We start from the raw sequence: 21,181 nt of genomic DNA on the forward strand, positions 1-21,181 counted from the left end.
GATGGCAACTCAGAGGATGAAGATAGTGACTTGGAGGGAAATTCCCCCCCTCCAGTCCTACTTAGGGAGAGCAGGGCTTCTCAAGCCCTGACTCCACAAATAATAGTCAGAGATGCTGGTTCCCTCACAGGAGGGACCAACAACTCTGAAATCACTGAGGATAACTCCAGTGAAGAGGACATCCAGTTAGCCAGGATGGCCAAAAGGTTGGCTTTGGAAAGACAGATCCTAGCCATAGAGAGGGAAAGACAAGAGATGGGCCTAGGACCCATCAATGGTGGCAGCAACATAAATAGGGTCAGAGATTCTCCTGACATGTTGAAAATCCCCAAAGGGATTGTAACTAAATATGAAGATGGTGATGACATCACCAAATGGTTCACAGCTTTTGAGAGGGCTTGTGTAACCAGAAAAGTGAACAGATCTCACTGGGGTGCTCTCCTTTGGGAAATGTTCACAGGAAAGTGTAGGGATAGACTCCTCACACTCTCTGGACAAGATGCAGAATCTTATGACCTCATGAAGGGTACCCTGATTGAGGGCTTTGGATTCTCCACTGAGGAGTACAGGATTAGGTTCAGGGGGGCTCAAAAATCCTCGAGCCAGACCTGGGTTGACTTTGTTGACTACTCAGTGAAAACACTAGATGGTTGGATTCAAGGCAGTGGTGTAAGTAATTATGATGGGCTGTACAATTTATTTGTGAAAGAACACCTGTTAAGTAATTGTTTCAATGATAAACTGCATCAGCATCTGGTAGACCTAGGACCAATTTCTCCCCAAGAATTGGGAAAGAAGGCGGACCATTGGGTCAAGACAAGGGTGTCCAAGACTTCAACAGGGGGTGACCAAAAGAAAGGGGTCACAAAGACTCCCCAGCAGAAGGGTGATGAGACAACCAAAACTAAAAATAGTAAAGAGTCTTCTACAGGCCCCCAAAAACCTGCACAGGAGGGTGGGCCCAGAGCCTCTTCACAAAACAATGGGTACAAGGGTAAAAACTTTGATCCCAAAAAGGCCTGGTGTCATAGCTGTAAACAGCATGGACACCAAACTGGAGACAAGGCCTGTCCCAAGAAAGGTTCCACTCCAAACTCCCATCCAGGTAACACTGGTATGGCTAGTCTCCAAGTGGGATCAACAGTGTGCCCAGAGCAAATCAGGGTCCACACTGAAGCTACTCTAGTTTCTGAGGGTGGGGTGGATTTAGCCACACTAGCTGTCTGGCCGCCTAACATGCAAAAATACAGACAGCAACTCTTAATTAATGGGACTAGAATAGAGGGCCTGAGGGATACAGGTGCCAGTGTCACCATGGTGACAGAGAAACTGGTTTCCCCTGGCCAATACCTGACTGGAAAGACTTACACAGTCACCAACGCTGACAATCAGAGAAAAGTACATCCCATGGCAATGGTTACTTTAGAATGGGGAGGGGTCAATGGCCTGAAACAGGTGGTGGTCTCCTCAAATATCCCAGTGGACTGTCTGCTTGGAAATGACCTGGAGTCCTCAGCATGGGCTGAGGTAGAGCTAAAAACCCATGCAGCAATGCTGGGTATCCCTGAACTGGTGTGTGTGAAAACAAGAGCACAGTGCAAGGCACAGGGTGAAAAAGTAGAGCTGGAGTCTGGAAAAATGGCCCAGCCTACCAAGAGAACAGGAAAGTCAGTTGGGAAACCAACTGCAACACAGCAAAAGAAAGGGAACCTCTCTTCTCAGGAAGAAGTTCTGCCCTCTGAGGGAACTGAGCCTTTGGAGCTTGAACCTTATCAGGTTGAGCTCTTAGGCCCAGGGGGACCCTCAAGGGAAGAGCTGTGTAAGGGACAAGAAACCTGTCCCTCTCTTGAAGGCCTTAGGCAGCAAGCTGCTGAAGAGTCCAAAGGCAAGAAAAATGGAACACATAGGGTCTATTGGGAAGATGGGCTCCTGTACACTGAGGCCAGAGACCCCAAACCTGGTGCCACTAGGAGAGTGGTAGTGCCTCAGCTGTTCAGAGAGTTCATCCTAACATTGGCCCATGACATTCCCCTTGCTGGACATTTGGGACAAACCAAGACGTGGGAGAGGTTAGTCAACCACTTCTACTGGCCCAATATGTCCAACATGGTTAAGGAGTTTTGCCTCTCCTGCCCCACCTGTCAAGCCAGTGGTAAGACAGGTGGGCATCCAAAGGCCCCCCTCATTCCACTTCCAGTGGTGGGGGTGCCCTTTGAAAGAGTGGGTGTGGACATAGTTGGTCCACTGGAACCTCCCACAGCCTCAGGAAATATGTATATCCTGGTAGTAGTGGATCATGCTACCAGGTATCCTGAAGCTATTCCCCTTAGGTCGACTACTGCCCCTGCAGTAGCCAAGGCCCTCATTGGTATCTTTACCAGAGTGGGTTTCCCTAAGGAGGTGGTGTCTGACAGAGGTACCAACTTCATGTCAGCATACCTAAAGCACATGTGGAATGAGTGTGGAGTGACTTATAAATTCACTACACCATACCATCCACAAACTAATGGCTTGGTTGAGAGATTCAACAAGACATTAAAGGGCATGATCATGGGGCTCCCAGAAAAACTCAAAAGGAGATGGGATGTCCTCCTGCCATGTCTGCTTTTCGCTTACAGGGAGGTACCACAGAAGGGAGTAGGGTTCTCACCCTTTGAACTTCTGTTTGGTCATCCTGTAAGGGGACCACTTGCCCTTGTTAAAGAAGGCTGGGAGAGACCTCTCCATGAGCCTAAACAGGACATAGTGGACTATGTACTTGGCCTTCGCTCTAGAATGGCAGAGTACATGGAAAAGGCAACCAAAAACCTTGAGGCCAGCCAACAGCTCCAGAAGTTTTGGTATGACCAAAAGGCTGCACTGGTTGAGTTCCAACCAGGGCAGAAAGTCTGGGTTCTGGAGCCTGTGGCTCCCAGGGCACTCCAGGACAAATGGAGTGGCCCTTACCCAGTACTAGAGAGGAAGAGTCAGGTCACCTACTTGGTGGACCTGGGCACAAGCAGGAGCCCCAAAAGGGTGATCCATGTAAACCGCCTTAAGCTCTTCCACGACAGGGCTGATGTCAATCTGTTAATGGTAACAGATGAGGATCAGGAGGCAGAGAGTGAACCTCTCCCTGATCTTCTGTCATCAGACCCAAAAGATGGTACAGTAGATGGAGTGATCTACTCAGACACCCTCTCTGGCCAACAGCAAGCTGATTGTAGGAGAGTCCTACAACAGTTTCCTGAACTCTTCTCCTTAACCCCTGGTCAGACACACCTGTGTACCCATGATGTGGACACAGGAGACAGCATGCCTGTCAAGAACAAAATCTTTAGACAGTCTGACCATGTTAAGGAAAGCATCAAGGTGGAAGTCCACAAGATGCTGGAATTGGGAGTCATTGAGCGCTCTGACAGCCCCTGGGCTAGCCCAGTGGTCTTAGTCCCCAAACCTCACACCACAGATGGAAAGAAAGAGATGAGGTTTTGTGTGGACTACAGAGGGCTCAATTCTGTCACCAAGACAGATGCTCATCCAATTCCAAGAGCTGATGAGCTCATTGATAAATTAGGTGCTGCCAAATTTCTAAGTACCTTTGACTTGACAGCAGGGTACTGGCAAATAAAAATGGCACCTGGAGCAAAAGAAAAGACAGCATTCTCCACACCTGATGGGCATTATCAGTTTACTGTTATGCCCTTTGGTTTAAAGAATGCCCCTGCCACCTTCCAAAGGTTGGTGAATCAAGTCCTTGCTGGCTTGGAGTCCTTTAGCACAGCTTATCTTGATGATATTGCTGTCTTTAGCTCCACCTGGCAGGATCACCTGGTCCACCTGAGGAAGGTTTTGAAGGCTCTGCAATCTGCAGGCCTCTCTATCAAGGCATCCAAATGCCAGATAGGGCAGGGAACTGTGGTTTACTTGGGACACCTTGTAGGTGGAGGCCAAGTTCAGCCACTCCAACCCAAGATCCAGACTATTCTGGACTGGGTAGCTCCAAAAACCCAGACTCAAGTCAGGGCATTCCTTGGCTTGACTGGGTACTACAGGAGGTTTGTGAAGGGATATGGATCCATTGTGACAGCCCTCACTGAGCTCACCTCCAAGAAAATGCCCAAGAAAGTGAACTGGACTGTGGACTGCCAACAGGCCTTTGACACCCTGAAACAGGCAATGTGCTCAGCACCAGTTCTCAAAGCTCCAGATTATTCTAAGCAGTTCATTGTGCAGACTGATGCCTCTGAACATGGGATAGGGGCAGTTTTGTCCCAAACAAATGATGATGGCCTTGACCAGCCTGTTGCTTTCATTAGCAGGAGGTTACTCCCCAGGGAGCAGCGTTGGAGTGCCATTGAGAGGGAGGCCTTTGCTGTGGTTTGGTCCCTGAAGAAGCTGAGACCATACCTCTTTGGGACTCACTTCCTAGTTCAAACTGACCACAGACCTCTCAAATGGCTGATGCAAATGAAAGGTGAAAATCCTAAACTGTTGAGGTGGTCCATCTCCCTACAGGGAATGGACTTTATAGTGGAACACAGACCTGGGACTGCCCATGCCAATGCAGATGGCCTTTCCAGGTTCTTCCACTTAGAAAATGAAGACTCTCTTGGGAAAGGTTAGTCTCATCCTCTTTCGTTTGGGGGGGGGTTGTGTAAGGAAATGCCTCCTTGGCATGGTTGCCCCCTGACTTTTTGCCTTTGCTGATGCTATGTTTACAATTGAAAGTGTGCTGAGGCCTGCTAACCAGGCCCCAGCACCAGTGTTCTTTCCCTAACCTGTACTTTTGTATCCACAATTGGCAGACCCTGGCATCCAGATAAGTCCCTTGTAACTGGTACTTCTAGTACCAAGGGCCCTGATGCCAAGGAAGGTCTCTAAGGGCTGCAGCATGTCTTATGCCACCCTGGAGACCTCTCACTCAGCACAGACACACTGCTTACCAGCTTGTGTGTGCTAGTGAGGACAAAACGAGTAAGTCGACATGGCACTCCCCTCAGGGTGCCATGCCAGCCTCTCACTGCCTATGCAGTATAGGTAAGACACCCCTCTAGCAGGCCTTACAGCCCTAAGGCAGGGTGCACTATACCATAGGTGAGGGTACCAGTGCATGAGCATGGTACCCCTACAGTGTCTAAACAAAACCTTAGACATTGTAAGTGCAGGGTAGCCATAAGAGTATATGGTCTGGGAGTCTGTCAAACACGAACTCCACAGCACCATAATGGCTACACTGAAAACTGGGAAGTTTGGTATCAAACTTCTCAGCACAATAAATGCACACTGATGCCAGTGTACATTTTATTGTAAAATACACCCCAGGGGGCACCTTAGAGGTGCCCCCTGAAACTTAACCGACTATCTGTGTAGGCTGACTAGTTTTAGCAGCCTGCCACAAACCGAGACATGTTGCTGGCCCCATGGGGAGAGTGCCTTTGTCACTCTGAGGCCAGTAACAAAGCCTGCACTGGGTGGAGATGCTAACACCTCTCCCAGGCAGGAATTGTCACACCTGGCGGTGAGCCTCAAAGGCTCACCTCCTTTGTGCCAACCCAGCAGGACACTCCAGCTAGTGGAGTTGCCCGCCCCCTCCGGCCAGGCCCCACTTTTGGCGGCAAGGCCGGAGAAAATAATGAGAATAACAAGGAGGAGTCACTGGCCAGTCAGGACAGCCCCTAAGGTGTCCTGAGCTGAGGTGACTCTAACTTTTAGAAATCCTCCATCTTGCAGATGGAGGATTCCCCCAATAGGGTTAGGATTGTGACCCCCTCCCCTTGGGAGGAGGCACAAAGAGGGTGTACCCACCCTCAGGGCTAGTAGCCATTGGCTACTAACCCCCCAGACCTAAACACGCCCTTAAATTTAGTATTTAAGGGCTACCCTGAACCCTAGAAGATTAGATTCCTGCAACAAGAAGAAGGACTGCCCAGCTGAAAACCCCTGCAGCGGAAGACCAGAAGACGACAACTGCCTTGGCTCCAGAAACTCACCGGCCTGTCTCCTGCCTTCCAAAGATCCTGCTCCAGCGACGCCTTCCGAAGGGACCAGCGACCTCGACATCCTCTGAGGACTGCCCCTGCTTCGAAAAGACAAGAAACTCCCGAGGACAGCGGACCTGCTCCAAGAAAAGCTGCAACTTTGTTTCCAGCAGCTTTAAAGAACCCTGCAAGCTCCCCGCAAGAAGCGTGAGACTTGCAACACTGCACCCGGCGACCCCGACTCGGCTGGTGGAGATCCGACGCCTCAGGAGGGACCCCAGGACTACTCTGATACTGTGAGTACCAAAACCTGTCCCCCCTGAGCCCCCACAGCGCCGCCTGCAGAGGGAATCCCGAGGCTTCCCCTGACCGCGACTCTTTGAACCTAAAGTCCCGACGCCTGGGAGAGACCCTGCACCCGCAGCCCCCAGGACCTGAAGGACCGGACTTTCACTGGAGAAGTGACCCCCAGGAGTCCCTCTCCCTTGCCCAAGTGGAGGTTTCCCCGAGGAACCCCCCCCTTGCCTGCCTGCAACGCTGAAGAGATCCCGAGATCTCTCATAGACTAACATTGCGAACCCGACGCTTGTTTCTACACTGCACCCGGCCGCCCCCGCGCCGCTGAGGGTGAAATTTCTGTGTGGACTGGTGTCCCCCCCGGTGCCCTACAAACCCCCCTGGTCTGCCCTCCGAAGACGCGGGTACTTACCTGCAAGCAGACCGGAACCGGGGCACCCCCTTCTCTCCATTCTAGCCTATGTGTTTTGGGCTCCGCTTTGAACTCTGCACCTGACCGGCCCTGAGCTGCTGGTGTGGTGACTTTGGGGTTGCTCTGAACCCCCAACGGTGGGCTACCTTGGACCAAGAACTGAACCCTGTAAGTGTCTTACTTACCTGGTAAAACTAATCAAAACTTACCTCCCCTAGGAACTGTGAAAATTGCACTAAGTGTCCACTTTTAAAACAGCTATTTGCCAATAACTTGAAAAGTATACATGCAATTTTGATGATTTGAAGTTCCTAAAGTACTTACCTGCAATACCTTTCGAATGAGATATTACATGTAGAATTTGAACCTGTGGTTCTTAAAATAAACTAAGAAAAGATATTTTTCTATATAAAAAACCTATTGGCTGGATTTGTCTCTGAGTGTGTGTACCTCATTTATTGTCTATGTGTATGTACAACAAATGCTTAACACTACTCCTTGGATAAGCCTACTGCTCGACCACACTACCACAAAATAGAGCATTAGTATTATCTATTTTTACCACTATTTTACCTCTAAGGGGAACCCTTGGACTCTGTGCATGCTATTCCTTACTTTGAAATAGCACATACAGAGCCAACTTCCTACAGAGATTCTTAGGGAGGCACGTAAACCTACAACTAGACAATGTTATGATGCAAAATGGAAACGTTTTGTTTGCTACTGTCAACCTAAATACATTGATTCACTCAAAGCCACAATTCAAGACATTGTTTGTTACCTACTACATTTACAAAGAGTAAAATTAGCATACTCAACTATTAGACTTCATTTAGCTTCTATAGCTGCTTACTTACAAAACAGACAACATATTTCTTTAATCAGAAATCCAGTAATCACCGCCTTTATGGAAGGCCTCAAACGAATCATTCCCCCAAGGATTCCTCCAGCCCCAATATCGAACCTTAATGTTTTCCTTACAAGACTCATGGGTCCACCTTTTGAACCTATGAATTCCTGCTCTTTACAATTTTGTTCATGGGAAGTAGCCTTTTTAGTGGCTATCACTTCCCTAAGATGTGTAAGTGAAATACAAGCTCCAAATTTAGAAGCACCTTTCTTCCACGTACACAAAGATGGTGTAGTTCTTAGAACAAACGCTAAATTCCTTCCAAAAGCAGTTTCACTATTTCACATTAACCAATCAATTGAGTTACCTGTTTTTTTCCCCACAACCAGACTTAGGCCCTCATTACGAGTCTGGTGGTCCTAGGACCTTCAGACTTGCAGTGGTGGTCGGCCTACCGCCAATTTGACTGTCCAGCCTTCATATTACGACGGTGGCGAAAGCGCCATGGTCGGACCTCCAGCACCGCTACATTTGCGCCGCCTGAAAACCTGGCAGTGCCAGCGGTCTGTATCCACCAGGGCAGCGCTGCTACCAGATCTGCCCTGGGAATTACAGCCTGTCTGCCAGCCTTTGCATGCACTTGGTATGGGCGGTGCAGGGTGTCCCCATGGGTAGCTCCATCGCGCTCTTCACTGCCTGATTTACAAGCAGTGAAAAGCGCGATGTGTGCTGTCACTCCTGATGCACTGCAATATTGCCGCCGGCTCTATTACGAGCTAGCATCAATGCTGTGGGTAGTTTCTCTCTGGGCCAGCAGGAAACCCATAATAGGTCAAGCAGGCAGAATACCAAAGTGGCGGTCTTCCGGGCGCGCAAGTATGGCAGGTGGTCTCCACCGCCCGCCAAACTCGTAATGAGGCCCTCAGTCGCTGAAAGAGCTCTTCGCACATTAGTTGGTAAAAAGGGCTCTTATGTATTACATTGATAGGGCTAAAAGTTTTAGAAATTCTGAACAGCTTTTTGTGCATTTTCAATGCCTCACAAAGGCAATCCAATTTCAAAAACTTGTGTAGCTAGATGCATAGTCAAGTGTATTCAGACTTGCTAACCTAAAGCCAAAAGACAATTACTCCTAGAGCAGATTCTACCAGAAAAAAGGTGCTTCTATGGCTTTTTTTAGGAAACATTCCAATAGTAGATATTTGTAAAGCTGCGACGTGGTCTACACCAAGAACATTTACTAAGCACTAATGTGTAGATGTTTTAGCACGGCAACAAGCTAATGTTGGCCAAGCGGTGCTCAGGACACTTTCTCAAGCTACTCCAACTCCTACAGGCTAGCCACCGCTTACTTGGAGGGGACTGCTTTACAGTCTGTGCAAAGCGTGTGCATCTACAACCACACATGCCATTGAATGGAAAATGTTACTTACCCAGTAGACATCTGTTCGTGGCACGTAGTGCTGTAGATTCACATGTGCCCTTCCTCCTCCCTGGAAGCCTGTGGTCATTGTAGTGGCATTATTTCACAAATATTGCACACATGTATATAAACTGCATAGACATCCTTTTTCTTTATATATATATATATATATATATATATATATATATATATATATATATATATATATATATATATATATATATATATATATATATACACTCCTTACTTCACCCTCCTGCGGGAAAACAATCTCAAAAGATTCTTCAAAACAAAAACAACTTTCAACACTCTGAGCCGAACACTAGGTGGTGGATTTATGCAAAGCATGTGAATCTACAGCACTACATGCCATGCTCAGATGTCTACTGAGTAAGTAACATTTTCCTTTCTGGTTGTTCAACCAAAACCTAATATTCCCTCGAGGCCGAGGAAATTCTAAACAACCTGAACTTTCCCAAGGCCCTAAAATCCTATTTGAAAAACAAGTACCTTTCAGACGCAAGGTAATCTTTACATGAAAGTGGTTTAACCTCAGTCAAGAAAGCAACAAATGCTACTATTGCTAGGTGGATAGTCCCATAGCCCCTGACGAGTGGGAAGTTCAAAAACCTTTTAATCTTATCATTCATTTCACCTAAGCCAAGGAGGCATCAGGGAATTTCTACAGGCATGTATCTATTTCCAGAGGCATTTAGCAGATCTGTAAGGGAGCTTCTGGGTATACGTTAAGCATTGTTCCTTGGATGCATGTTCCTATTACAGTGCAGTGTTTGGCCTAGATGTTCTATGTAATCTGTTTGCTTGAAGTCTGGTTAAACATATGCTGTCGTCCACTCCCAGCATTTTTAGGGATGTGTAATTTGGCTCATAACCAGTTGAAAAAGAACGACAGAATTTGCATTTGCAAAGTGAATAGGTATGCTTTTTTATTAGAGGAAGTGATTAGTAATAGTTGGGCGACTTCGTGTGTGTTGCCCCAGCTATACTAGTACAAAAAACCTGTAATGAAGCAAAATTTTGGACTGAAGCTGCAACAATATGGAGCTAGCACCTTTGAAGAACAGACTGCATTTGGATAGTATATGTGTACCCTCAGAAGAGTATTATGAAAATGAGTCTAATGATATGCAGCCAAATATTGCCTAGTAGATACTTTTGAAAAGGTGTCCTATCTTCATTTTTAAGAAAGCATATGTGTGTGTGCACTTCTTTGCTTTGTAAACACAAATACTTTGTCTTGTATGTTACCACGACAGCAGAATGTAACAAGTGAGCATGCAAGGGTATTTGGTGAATAGTACCATGCTTTAATGAGAGAGTAATTAAACCAAACAGCATGTGTAAGTTGGTAGCAGTCCCTCATCTTTAAGGAACACAGTACATTAGCAGTTATTCTTCACTCTCCCGGGGGGAATTATGAAAAGGAGCCTGAAGATGAAGTTGGTGTTGTACTGGGTTAACCTAAGATGGATACACAGCAAAATATTGCTTAGTAGATCTTTTTGACTAAGTTTGAACATTTTTATTGCATCTTTAAGAAAGCCTGTATCTATGCACAGCTTTGCTTTGTATACGAAAAAGCTGAAAGCCAAACATGTTATCATAGCAGTAATCAGAAAACATGTGCAGGTGCAGTTAGTGAAAGCACTGTGTGTTAATGGAAGATTAATGCAAACAAACAGCGGGAACCTCATAAACAAAAAAGCCACAAATCAGCGTTTCGAATATTGTTTTGTAAACAGTGCAAATACAACAAAGAACAAACAGTGGGTTTAATCTGACATGTACATCTGCAGTCCAGCGAAATAACGTATTGTCCTCATCACTAAAATCTAATAGGAGCACAAATGGGGCATTGTAACGTCCTCAAAAAGCCATGGCATTGATGTACGGCCCATCTGTTCAGTGGAAAACAGTGAAATATGCATATAAGTCAACGACTGAAGGAATCTGAAGCAAAACCCACTCTGTACTTGTACTCTGTACTTATAGAAAATAAAGCCGACTGTGGCCAGACCTACAAATTACCTTGATGATAAATCAGATACTCGCTCTTCCTTCTTCAAAACACCTACCCAGCCTCTCAGTGCTTAAGCATATGCTATACTTATAGCTTGGTCTATGTGCTGAAAGGGGATGCCTATGCTAGGTCCTTTAAAAATTCAGCTATAACGTCCTTTTAGTGACAGTCTTCAATGTACACATTACTAATTAGTTGTGTATGCTCACTATAGTACTGAGTAGAAACACTGAGCACTTTTGAGAGATACTAAAATGTAAATTGTTCTCATCACGTACAGACAGGTTTTTGACTACTACTAGTAGCTCTTAACATTTACCCTCTTTTTTCAAATGTTCAGTATTGCCTGTCCTGCTGATTCGCATGCAGCATCTCTTGGTGTAGTGACTGCATGGTCCCAATCTCTGTTGTCTGTGATTTCACCTTATCCATTCTGTGTTTTTTCTCCCCACCTTTCCCACTTTCTCTCTGTAACTCTCTTCTCTTTGTCGGGTGCCACCGCCCCTAGAAGCCACTCCAACCCCAGGTATTGTACCTACAGGAGGAGGTAATATGCATGGGGTCATTAGCTGCTGCTTGATGTGACGGTGTCTGACATGCTGGTGCACTTCTAGTTCAAAGCAATTGAGTCGCTATAGAATTCTAATCAAACTTAATGGTCTAACAAGATCAACTGCGTAAGGAAAGTTGACAGGGTCATTTAAGTTTTATTAGGTTCTATAAGTGATGTTTGTGAATCTGAACTGTATAGAAAGAGCTGTATAGAAAGAGCTGATTACAAGTGCCCCGGTAAATCCTTATCCCTGTGCAAATTCCTGATTTGTGATAGATTGGAATTTACAAGTTGTGCAGAATTCTACTGCGTGCAATAAAGTCAGCATCTCCTGATATATAAATACCGTGGCTTGTGGGTTTTCGTGTGCTATTACCAAAATCTTCATGTTGTGCCCTGTTTTCATGGGTGGTACTGGTAATAGGTGAACTTTATCACACCTGATATTTACCACCTATCCCTTTGGGGCACTTCTAATCAAGACCCATAGGCAGCAAAAAAATCATGGATAGAACTGATTTAAATAATCTAAGCAGCGGAAATTACCTGGGAAGGCCACTGAGTCTTTCATCCTTTCGAGTTCAATAAATTGGAAATCATTAAATTAGATGATAGGAACACTTATTTACAGCACCAAGAGATACTACCACTTTACAAAAAATAAAAGCTATTTTTGCTTTTCGCAGAACCATGTATGAAATGCAGATAATGGGGCAATAAAAGAGAAGGTTTAAAATTCCTAGCACTAAATGCTGTTGTTTGCTTTCATTCTATGTTTGATGGCATGCACATGAAACAGGTAGAGGAAGTGGGCATAATTCTTTACTTTTTTTGTGGTGATACTAGAGAGCTGGGTGTGCATAACATTATTATTCACGTGCTGTTGGGTGTTAGAAGTTGTTAATTGCCCTTCCTCTCATTTTTCACTTTTCTCCCTGGCGTGGGCTCATAACTATAACTGTGGGTGTCAATTACCAGTGGTTGAGATGGTATTTCCAGTTTTTAACACCATGAATAGAGGGCATCATTGCTTCATTCTCATTATTATTTAGGGGAGCAAATCAGCATGAAACAGTAGAATGAAATCCTACACAGATTAATTGTCTGAGTTTAACATTCATTTACAGATTTCCAACCATCGCCTTTGGTGTCTAAGTGAATCTCTGTACATTATGCTAAGACATAGGGGGTCATTTTGACCCTGGCGGAAGTCGGAGAAGCGGCGGTAAGACCGCCAACAGGCTGGCGGTCTTTTTTTTTTAATTATGACCATGGCGGTTACCGCCAAGGTCATCCGCCGGTTCACCGTTCCGCCCGCCGGGCTGGAGACCTGGGTCTCCAGCCCGGCGGCCGTCACTATGCCGCCGGCGGTATTTGGACCCGGCTGACCGCCATGGATTTCATGCGGTTTGAAACCGCCATAAAATCCATGGCGGTAAGCACTATCAGTGCCAGGGAATTGCTTCCCTGGCACTGATAGGGGTCTCCCCCACCCTGACTCCCTCCCCTACACCCCCCACCACCCCTGCCACGCCCCAAAGGTGGCAGGGCCCCCCTCCCCACCCCGACCCCCAACATCACATCACTCACTCACACACGACACGCACTCAGGCACCACCAACACACATACACGCACACACACCGACATACATGCCAACATCCACACACACAGACACGCACACCCACATTCAAACATACACGCACACATCCATACAGACATACCCACAGACATACACGCACTCATTCCCAAACACACAACACCCACGCAAGCATACACGCACTCACACACCCCCTCTACATACACACACGCACACCCCCATGTACGCACACAACACCCCCCCCTCCCCTAGCGGATGATCGACTTACCTGGTCTGTCGATCCTCGGGAGGGGAAAGGAACCATGGGGGCTGCTCCACCGACACCACACCGTCAACACAGGACGTGATTCGGTGGGCGGTGTTCTGTTGGGGTGGAGGTGGAGCAACCTCCACTTCCCCGCCGCCAACCAGTATGGCTGTTGGCGGCTCTCCGTCCGAAAAAGGACGGAGAGCTGCCAACAGTCATAAAACGCCGAGCGCCAAACCGCCACCACTGGCGGTCTTCCGCACGGCGGTCCCTCGGCGGTCTTGGCAAAAGACCGCTGAGGTCAAAATGACCCCCATAGTTTTCACAGGGACTCACCACTAGTGCTTCACAGGTCTCGATTTGCTTTGTGTTCCTCTCCGAAGGCATGTGGCTTAATAGTGTCAACTGAGGTGGTCTTTTTGTGGCAGGGATAATTTCCACATGGTTGCTCTTTTTCTGTAATGGCCCGAGTGACTTAAAGGCGATGGGTGATTGAAATAGTGGAAAGCAATGCTATGCAGAGAGAGAGGGTCTTATTGGTTAGGATTAAGATTAATACCCTTTTCGTTTTGTCTATATTGAAATGCCATACAGCTTTACATGCGAGTACCTTCTTCATTTAAGCAACACCTAAGTACGATATGACGAGAAATATCTTTTTTGATTTAAGCTGCCTGGAAAGAGAGTGTAGACACTACTCTAGGGTTTTACTGAAGGTTTTGATGAAAAGAGGTCAGGAATATCTTGTTAATATATTGGCTGCAATTCTTGATAAAAGCCATCAGAGGGGTTTAGCATGTAACAGATCAATCACATGTATTGTTTCTTTGGTATACAAGGCAGTGGTTTTCCTAGTGTGAGGAACATATATTTAATTTGCACCTTACCATCGACTTGATGATGTAATATTTTCAGCTGGTTAGTTCCACCTGAGCCTCTCACGTATGAGAGACTGCACTGATGTTATTCAGAAATTGTGCTTGTTAGTGCATGTCACATTAAAACAAGAGAGAAACGTCAGGATTTCACCCTGGTTCAGAAATTACTACAATAAAATGGGTGCCACAGACCTTTGTTTCTCTGTCAAATGTTATTCGATTTTGCAAGTATCCTATAGTGCAGATTTCTTAGGGGAAGAGGTTAAAATACAAATCAGTGGGCATATGGGGGGGGTCACATGATTTTAAGGTTTCTTACATTCTAAGAAAACAGGAGGAGCATTGCAGTATATGGGAAGAAGGGACACTGCAGTATGTGTTACATTCTAAGAAAACAGGAGGAGCATTGCAGTATATGGGAGGAAGGGACACTGCAGTATGTGACAGTAACTGTGGTGAAGGAAAAAACAAATCAGTAGCACATAACCATGTAAACCTTACCAGTGACATATTGACTGACAGGAGCAATATCAAATAGGTCGAAGTTTGGAGGCTGCATCTTGTATTGAAAGTGTGGTCTGGTTTCTTGGTCTGTGGGGGTTGGACCCCTATCTCATTGTGGTTCAACCTTGTTCTAGAAAAATGGAGTCTGCTTTATTCTATTGATAGGTGGCTTCTGTCCTGTTGCGTTGCACTGTTGGATTGATAGGATCTGTTGTCTTTTGTTGGACAGGTGGTGCCTTCTGTCTTCTATTCAAATGTGGAGTTTACCACCTTGCATTTACAGGTTGCAGTCTGCATTATCTCTAGTTTTTTGTTTAGGATACCAGTTGGTCTTGTCATAAATACTAAACTCTCCCACACATGCAGGATTCCAGAGCACTTTAGAATACACACACACATACACATACACACACACACACATGCAGAGAACTCTGGGTAGTTCCCAAGCGTAGGTGGAGAGCAACTCCTGTATAGAGTACCCTACAACACCAGCAACACTCTGAATCTGATCACCGCAAACATTTGTTTTTCTGGCAAAGTTTGAGAGAAAACAGTTTTCTATCTAACATGAATCATGAAATCCCAGCAGACCGCTTATTTACAAGGTAAAATCACCCTAGGACACATCACAATTCCTAAAATTAGAATGGTATCAACAACATATTTATATTGTAACTAAAATCTGTTATTACCCTTTATATGTTCTCATTTTTGTGACCCTCAAAACCTGTCATTCACTATAATGCATTTCAGTGGGGTGCTATCTTGCATATGTGTCCCAAGATGGCTGCCAGCACTGTCTGGTTACAGTGCTGATAGCCAATCAGATCTCACCATGAGATCTGTGCTTAGACTCTGCCTTGATATACCAATTTCATTTCTCAAAAACTACTAAACGGATTTACGCCAAATCATAGAAAGGGCTCTTTCTGGAGCAAGAGCTACATTTCTGCTTCATTTGGTGTAAATTCATGCGGCAGTTTGGGCTGTAGTCATGTCTAAGATACCAATAGGAAATTGCATGGGGAAAATGTATTTTGTGACCCCCCCACACCCCCCCTTCCACGAATCATCCCAAAACTTTCTTAAAAAAGGGCGCCAAAGTTATTGGCAAAATATATTAAATAAATATATATATATATTTATTTGTGTGTGTGCGCACATATTACATCAGTCATAGCATCTTCTATGATAATATCACTGTAACATTTGCAATAAAAGTATTGTTGAGAAAACTGCATGGCAGGGGAGCGAGCTATAGTTTACACACATATGTATATATATATATATATATATATATATATATATATATATATATATATATATATATATTTCTCCTCTATCTTGGCTTTCAGTGAAGCTGACTCTGAGACTGTTAGGCTTAATGGTTTCCTGCAGCCTTATGGTGGCACTTGCTCATTGGTATATGAGGGCTCTGCAGCAGGACCTGAAGTTCCAGTGGGCACTGCATCAGGGGAATCTCTCTGACATGGGTAAGATCTCAGAGGGAACTGCAACAGACCTGCAGTGGTGGCTGACAAACTCCAGTTGGGTCAACAGTAGACCCCTTTACCTTTCAATTTCAGAGTTGACTATAGTGATAAATGCATCACTCCTGAGCTGAGGTGGCAATCTGGGAGAGATGGAGATAAGACAAATCTGGTCTCCGGTGGAGCCCGGCCCCCAAATCAATCTGCAGGGGCTCCAGACGATCCGGTTGGCATTGAAAGCCTTTTTCCTTCAAAAAGGAGAAGGCCGGTGCAGGTTTTCCCTGACAACACCAACGCAATGTGGTACTGCAACAAGCAGGGTAGGGTTGGGTCATTGACCCTTTGCTAAGAGGTCCTGCTTCTCCAAACATGGCTGGAACGCCAATGCATTTCCCTGCTGGTTCAATACGTAGCGGGCTCTCTGATCACCAAGGTAGGCCAACTCAGCCTTTGATGCCTAGCGGATCACATATGGTGTCTCCATCTGGAGGTGGTGCAAGGTTTCTTTCAAGAATGAGAAGAGTCTTGGTTATATCTGTTCACCAACTCTGAGAATGCGCAATGTGAGAGGTTTTGCATACTGGAGTTTCCAAGGAGGCTCTCGCTCGTAGATGCTTTTCACCTCCAGTGGACCTCCAGCCTCCTGCATGTCTTTCGCCAATAGCACTCCTGCACGAGTTCTCAAGAAGGTCAGGAATAACTAGGCCCAAGTCATTCTTGTGGCTCCAGATTGGGCTTGGAGAGACTGATATGCAGAGCTATTGAGAATGAGTATCAAACCTTCAGTCAGACTGGCTCTTCAGGGGGTCCTTCTGCCGCAGCAACAGGCATCACCTTCATGCATGGAGTTTGAGCTGTGACAGTAAATAACTTTCGACCTTCCACTTGAAGTCTGTGACATTATCTTGGCAGCCAGACGCCCCTTCACCAAGATGGTATATGCCTGCTGTTGGGACAAATTTGTGGCTTTTTGCACATCCAGACAGATTGACCCCCTTCCTGCACCCTTATCTAGGGTCTACTGTTTGTTCTTTCTTTGGCACAGAAGGGCTCTGCTCTGGGCACTGTTCAAGTTTACTTGTCTGCTATCTCAGCATTTTGGCGGTCGCCGGACCAACCTCCTTTGTTCAAGTCACCAGTTGTGACTAGGTTGTTTCCCCCTATGCCATTCATAATGCCCCAATGGGATTTCAACATGGTCCTTACCTTCGTCATGTACGCTTCCTTTCAGCCATTACATATCTGCCCACTTTGCTTATTGACTCTCAAAACTGCCTTTCTAGTGGCCATAACATTGGCCAGGAGGGTCAGTGAGCTGCAGGTCCTCTCTGTCCAAACCTCCTTAAACCACCTTTTCCACCAGACAAACTGGTTTGCAAACTCATGCTTCTTTGCTACCAAAGGTTGTTGCACACTTTCATGTAGGCCACAACATCACCTTGCCTCCTCCGCCTCACTTGTCCATGAAGAGAAGAGACTGCACCCTCTGGATCCAAAAAGAGTGCGGTTGTTCTACATTGACCACACACCAGTTCAGGGTGGACATGCAACTCTTTGTGGAATACGTGGGGGCTAAGAAAGTGAGGATGGTGCAGAAATGGACCATCTCACAATGGATAGTGTTCTGCATCAAGATCTGCTACGCATTGGCCAAGAAGCTACCTCCTGAGGGCTTGTGTGCTCATTCTACCAGAGGCAAGGCTGTGACCTTTGCATTAGTATGTGGAAACCCTGTCCTGGACATCTTCCAGGCAGTATCATGGGCGTCCTTGCATATGTCCACTAAGCACTACTTCCTGGATGGTCAGATTGTCACAACAGGCATTTCGCCCATTCAGTCCTGTGGGACTTTTTAGTCTAAATCAGTTTGCAGACCCACCTTTGGGAAAGTATTCCTCGGGTATCTATACTAAGGTTAGCAATCGGTAACTAGAAGTTTCTATCAGATGAACAAGTTACTTACCTTCCGTAACGCATTCACTGGTAGAGACTCTCTCTAGCCGCAGATTTCTTACCCATCCTCTGCCTCTGCAAACTAATTCAGTAGGGCTTCCCCCGCTTTGGAGGACCTTAGCACTGCACACCAGTAAGTCAGTCTTCTTTCTGGCTCCATGCTTCTGGCATGGAAAGTCATGAAAAGTCACTGATGTCGGCACACTGACTATGCCAATGCAGAGCTGAACAGCACTACCTAGCAGCACAGGGGGTACCACTCAAAATGTCCAGATCCAATCTGACACTTGGGGAATATTATATGGTAAGGAATATGCAGCTAGCTAGAGTCTCAACCAGATACGGCATTACCAATGGTAAGTAACTTGTTCTTCAGTTCCCTGTTGGAGAACTTTCAAACCCATTATATAGTGTTGGTCCTGATTCAGAGTTGAATTTTAAGGGAAAGTGCGAAATCCAGAAGACACCCTATTTGTGGATACTCTTCCACCATACCATCCCTATGATAGAGAAACTTAAGGCAGGGCATTCTGTCTTGGAGTTGTATTTCCTCAACAAATCAAGGGGTTGTATTTTGCCATCCAACGCTAAAACATATCAGTTGCCATAACTCTAGCTGATATTTATATGTGTTGGCCTTTCCTAACTCTTATAAATACTTACACATAATGTTTGCATTTATCTTTCCACCCCTTTCTGAGACCAAATCAAGCAAGTGCCTTTGCCCATCTTGTTTTATTCTATCCAGTAGCCTCCAAATATGAAAAGACATTTTTGGGCTGGTCCGGACCATCTTTCTGCCCTACGCTATTCTAAGATACTACACTTCACCTGGAGAGTAGATCGAGTTAGGCAAATGAGGCTGCAGCATTTACAGGGCTTTGTCCGTTTGCTGATGTTACTGTTCCTACCCTTTTTCTGGACTGGACAGAAAGGCTTGAGAGTGGACCCCCATGATTAGGTTATGGAAAGATAGTGCTGACAATCACTTGTTAAATGGCTAATGCTGCATGGGTGTGCCCTTATTCCCTTAGTTAGGGCATCTTACCCTTTTATACACCGTCATGACTACAGTACATTTGTTCCCTGTGTTTTGAGCAGTTTTTGTGGAGTGTTTTGTTTTTGATTTCCATTTAGAGTGCGGTTTGGAGACCGTGGAGTCCATGTGTACATGTAGCCTGTCTTGGGTCGGTAGAGTGAAGACCTTCTGGCTGCTCTGCTTCATGGTCGGCTTCTCCCACTTGCATCTGCTTGTTTTATGCAGTATACAGTGCCTAATTTGTGCTTGTTGTTTCCGATGCGGAGCACCGGCACTTATTTTTGAAGCCCGGCACTTATTTTTCAGCCTCAAGCATTTACTATGAGCAAAAGACACATGTGGGAAAGACGGAGGAAGAGAAAAACGAAAATGCGTCACAATTGGAGAAAGAATAAAGCAGTAAGAGTGCGCTGAAGGGGCAGGAAGTGGCTGTAAATTGATTGAAGACGCCCGAGATGCCTTCAGGATTACGCTGCCTCAGTATTCTGTGTTCGCACATTTAATTGCTGCAGCCGCGTGTTTAAGAGGGGGGCTTTGAGCACTGGCACGTTTTTATGTAGAAATTAACCACTGGCAGTATTTAAAACTCGATAGAAGTGCACGTACTCAGTGTTGTCCTAAAATACCTTTTCCCTAGAGTGGTGCCGGTAGTTCTCTACTGATCGTAGTGCATCCTTTCTGAGAAGTGCTGGGACTTTCCCTGCCAAATAATATAAGTGTATCTAGTGAGATTCTAACCGTACCTTCCCATTTAAGGCACTGCGTTTACGCAAGCGTGGTCCTCTTCGGGGAAGCACTGTATGAGCTTGTATTGCTGCTCTTCCGTCGTCCAGCATGAACTGCTTGTTGGATTTTGATTGTACTGAGTCCTCCACCCTAGTCCTCGTGGCAGGTTGTGTGGCCGGTTCTGCTTCCTTTACTGGGCATGTGCTACATCTTGTGGGTGTTTAGTTACGCAATGAGACTAGTTCTGCTTCTGCATGGGCTTTGCCTCCGATGCTTCTTCGTTGCTGTGCTTGCAAAATCTGGGCAATAAAATGTTGTTTGTGAGCTGTACTGTTGTGGGGCCTGCTGTTTATTTATCAGTTTGTTAATCCAACTATCTTTCTATTTATGACTTTATTTTTATCTTTCCTATTTTTTAGTCTTACATATTGATACCAAGCAGTCTTTCTCTGCGTTTACATAGACACATGTTGATGTATATGTTTAATAATGTTTTCCTATTTTCTGTGGCAATTTTGATCCTTTTTGTGCACTTCGCTTTGTCTTCTTACGTTTCAGTGTCTTTTTCTCACTTTACCTCTTTATCTGTCGTGTATGTTTCTCATTCCTATTTCTTTACATGGTAAAAATACAAATAATAGATAAAAGTTTCTCCGTTTCATAACATATGCATTTACTTGGTGTTCCTGTATCTCTTTGCCCCACTTCCCAGCAAATGTGAGTCAATATGGTGGTGAAAAGGAAACTATTTCAATGTAAAAAGCCATTTAAACTAAATGTGCAGCTGGTAGTGTACATACCCCTGCGTCCCAGCATGAATGACGAGCACAGTCAACTCCGATTCTCAGACTTCTGCCTGGTATCATTTTTAAATCACACATATATCCCATTGTGCCAGTCTTCAGATTACATAACTATAGTTAATTTAGTTTTAAGTTAAATATTTGAAAACTAGCAATTATTTTTCGAAAATAGCCCTAATAAGTGTAATTAGAGAACTGAATCGGCCTTTATTCAACTTCTTTGTACGGTGAAGAAGAGAAAGAAATATGGCTAGACAGGCAGCAGGTTCCGAAGCTAAGAAAAGAGCACTGGCCCTTCGAGGTAGACAGCGCTGTGTCCCACAATAGCCCACACTAGTAGATTACACCTTTGTTATTTTTTGGCTCCTCTGAGCATGATAATGGAGCCCTGGCTTGTCTCCTTTCAA

General features: G+C 45.5%; 1 protein-coding gene across 7 annotated transcripts in view; it reads left to right on the forward strand.

Moving 5' to 3' along the window:
- NFASC (neurofascin) overlaps positions 1–21,181 on the forward strand; it is a 733,849-nt gene that overhangs the window by 620,580 nt on the left and 92,088 nt on the right. The window contains exons 27-28 of one of the 7 annotated variants that reach the window (XM_069238522.1): positions 8,838–8,855; positions 18,209–18,221. The exons of the other annotated variants lie outside the window; for them this stretch is intronic. Of the exons in view, the coding sequence (XP_069094623.1) occupies positions 8,838–8,855; positions 18,209–18,221 (31 nt within the window). The remainder of the gene's footprint in view (positions 1–8,837; positions 8,856–18,208; positions 18,222–21,181) is intronic. 7 annotated transcript variants of the gene reach the window in all.

The sequence above is a fragment of the Pleurodeles waltl genome, chromosome 6 (assembly GCF_031143425.1).
Source record: "Pleurodeles waltl isolate 20211129_DDA chromosome 6, aPleWal1.hap1.20221129, whole genome shotgun sequence".
NCBI classification, from domain to species: Eukaryota; Metazoa; Chordata; class Amphibia; order Caudata; family Salamandridae; genus Pleurodeles; species Pleurodeles waltl.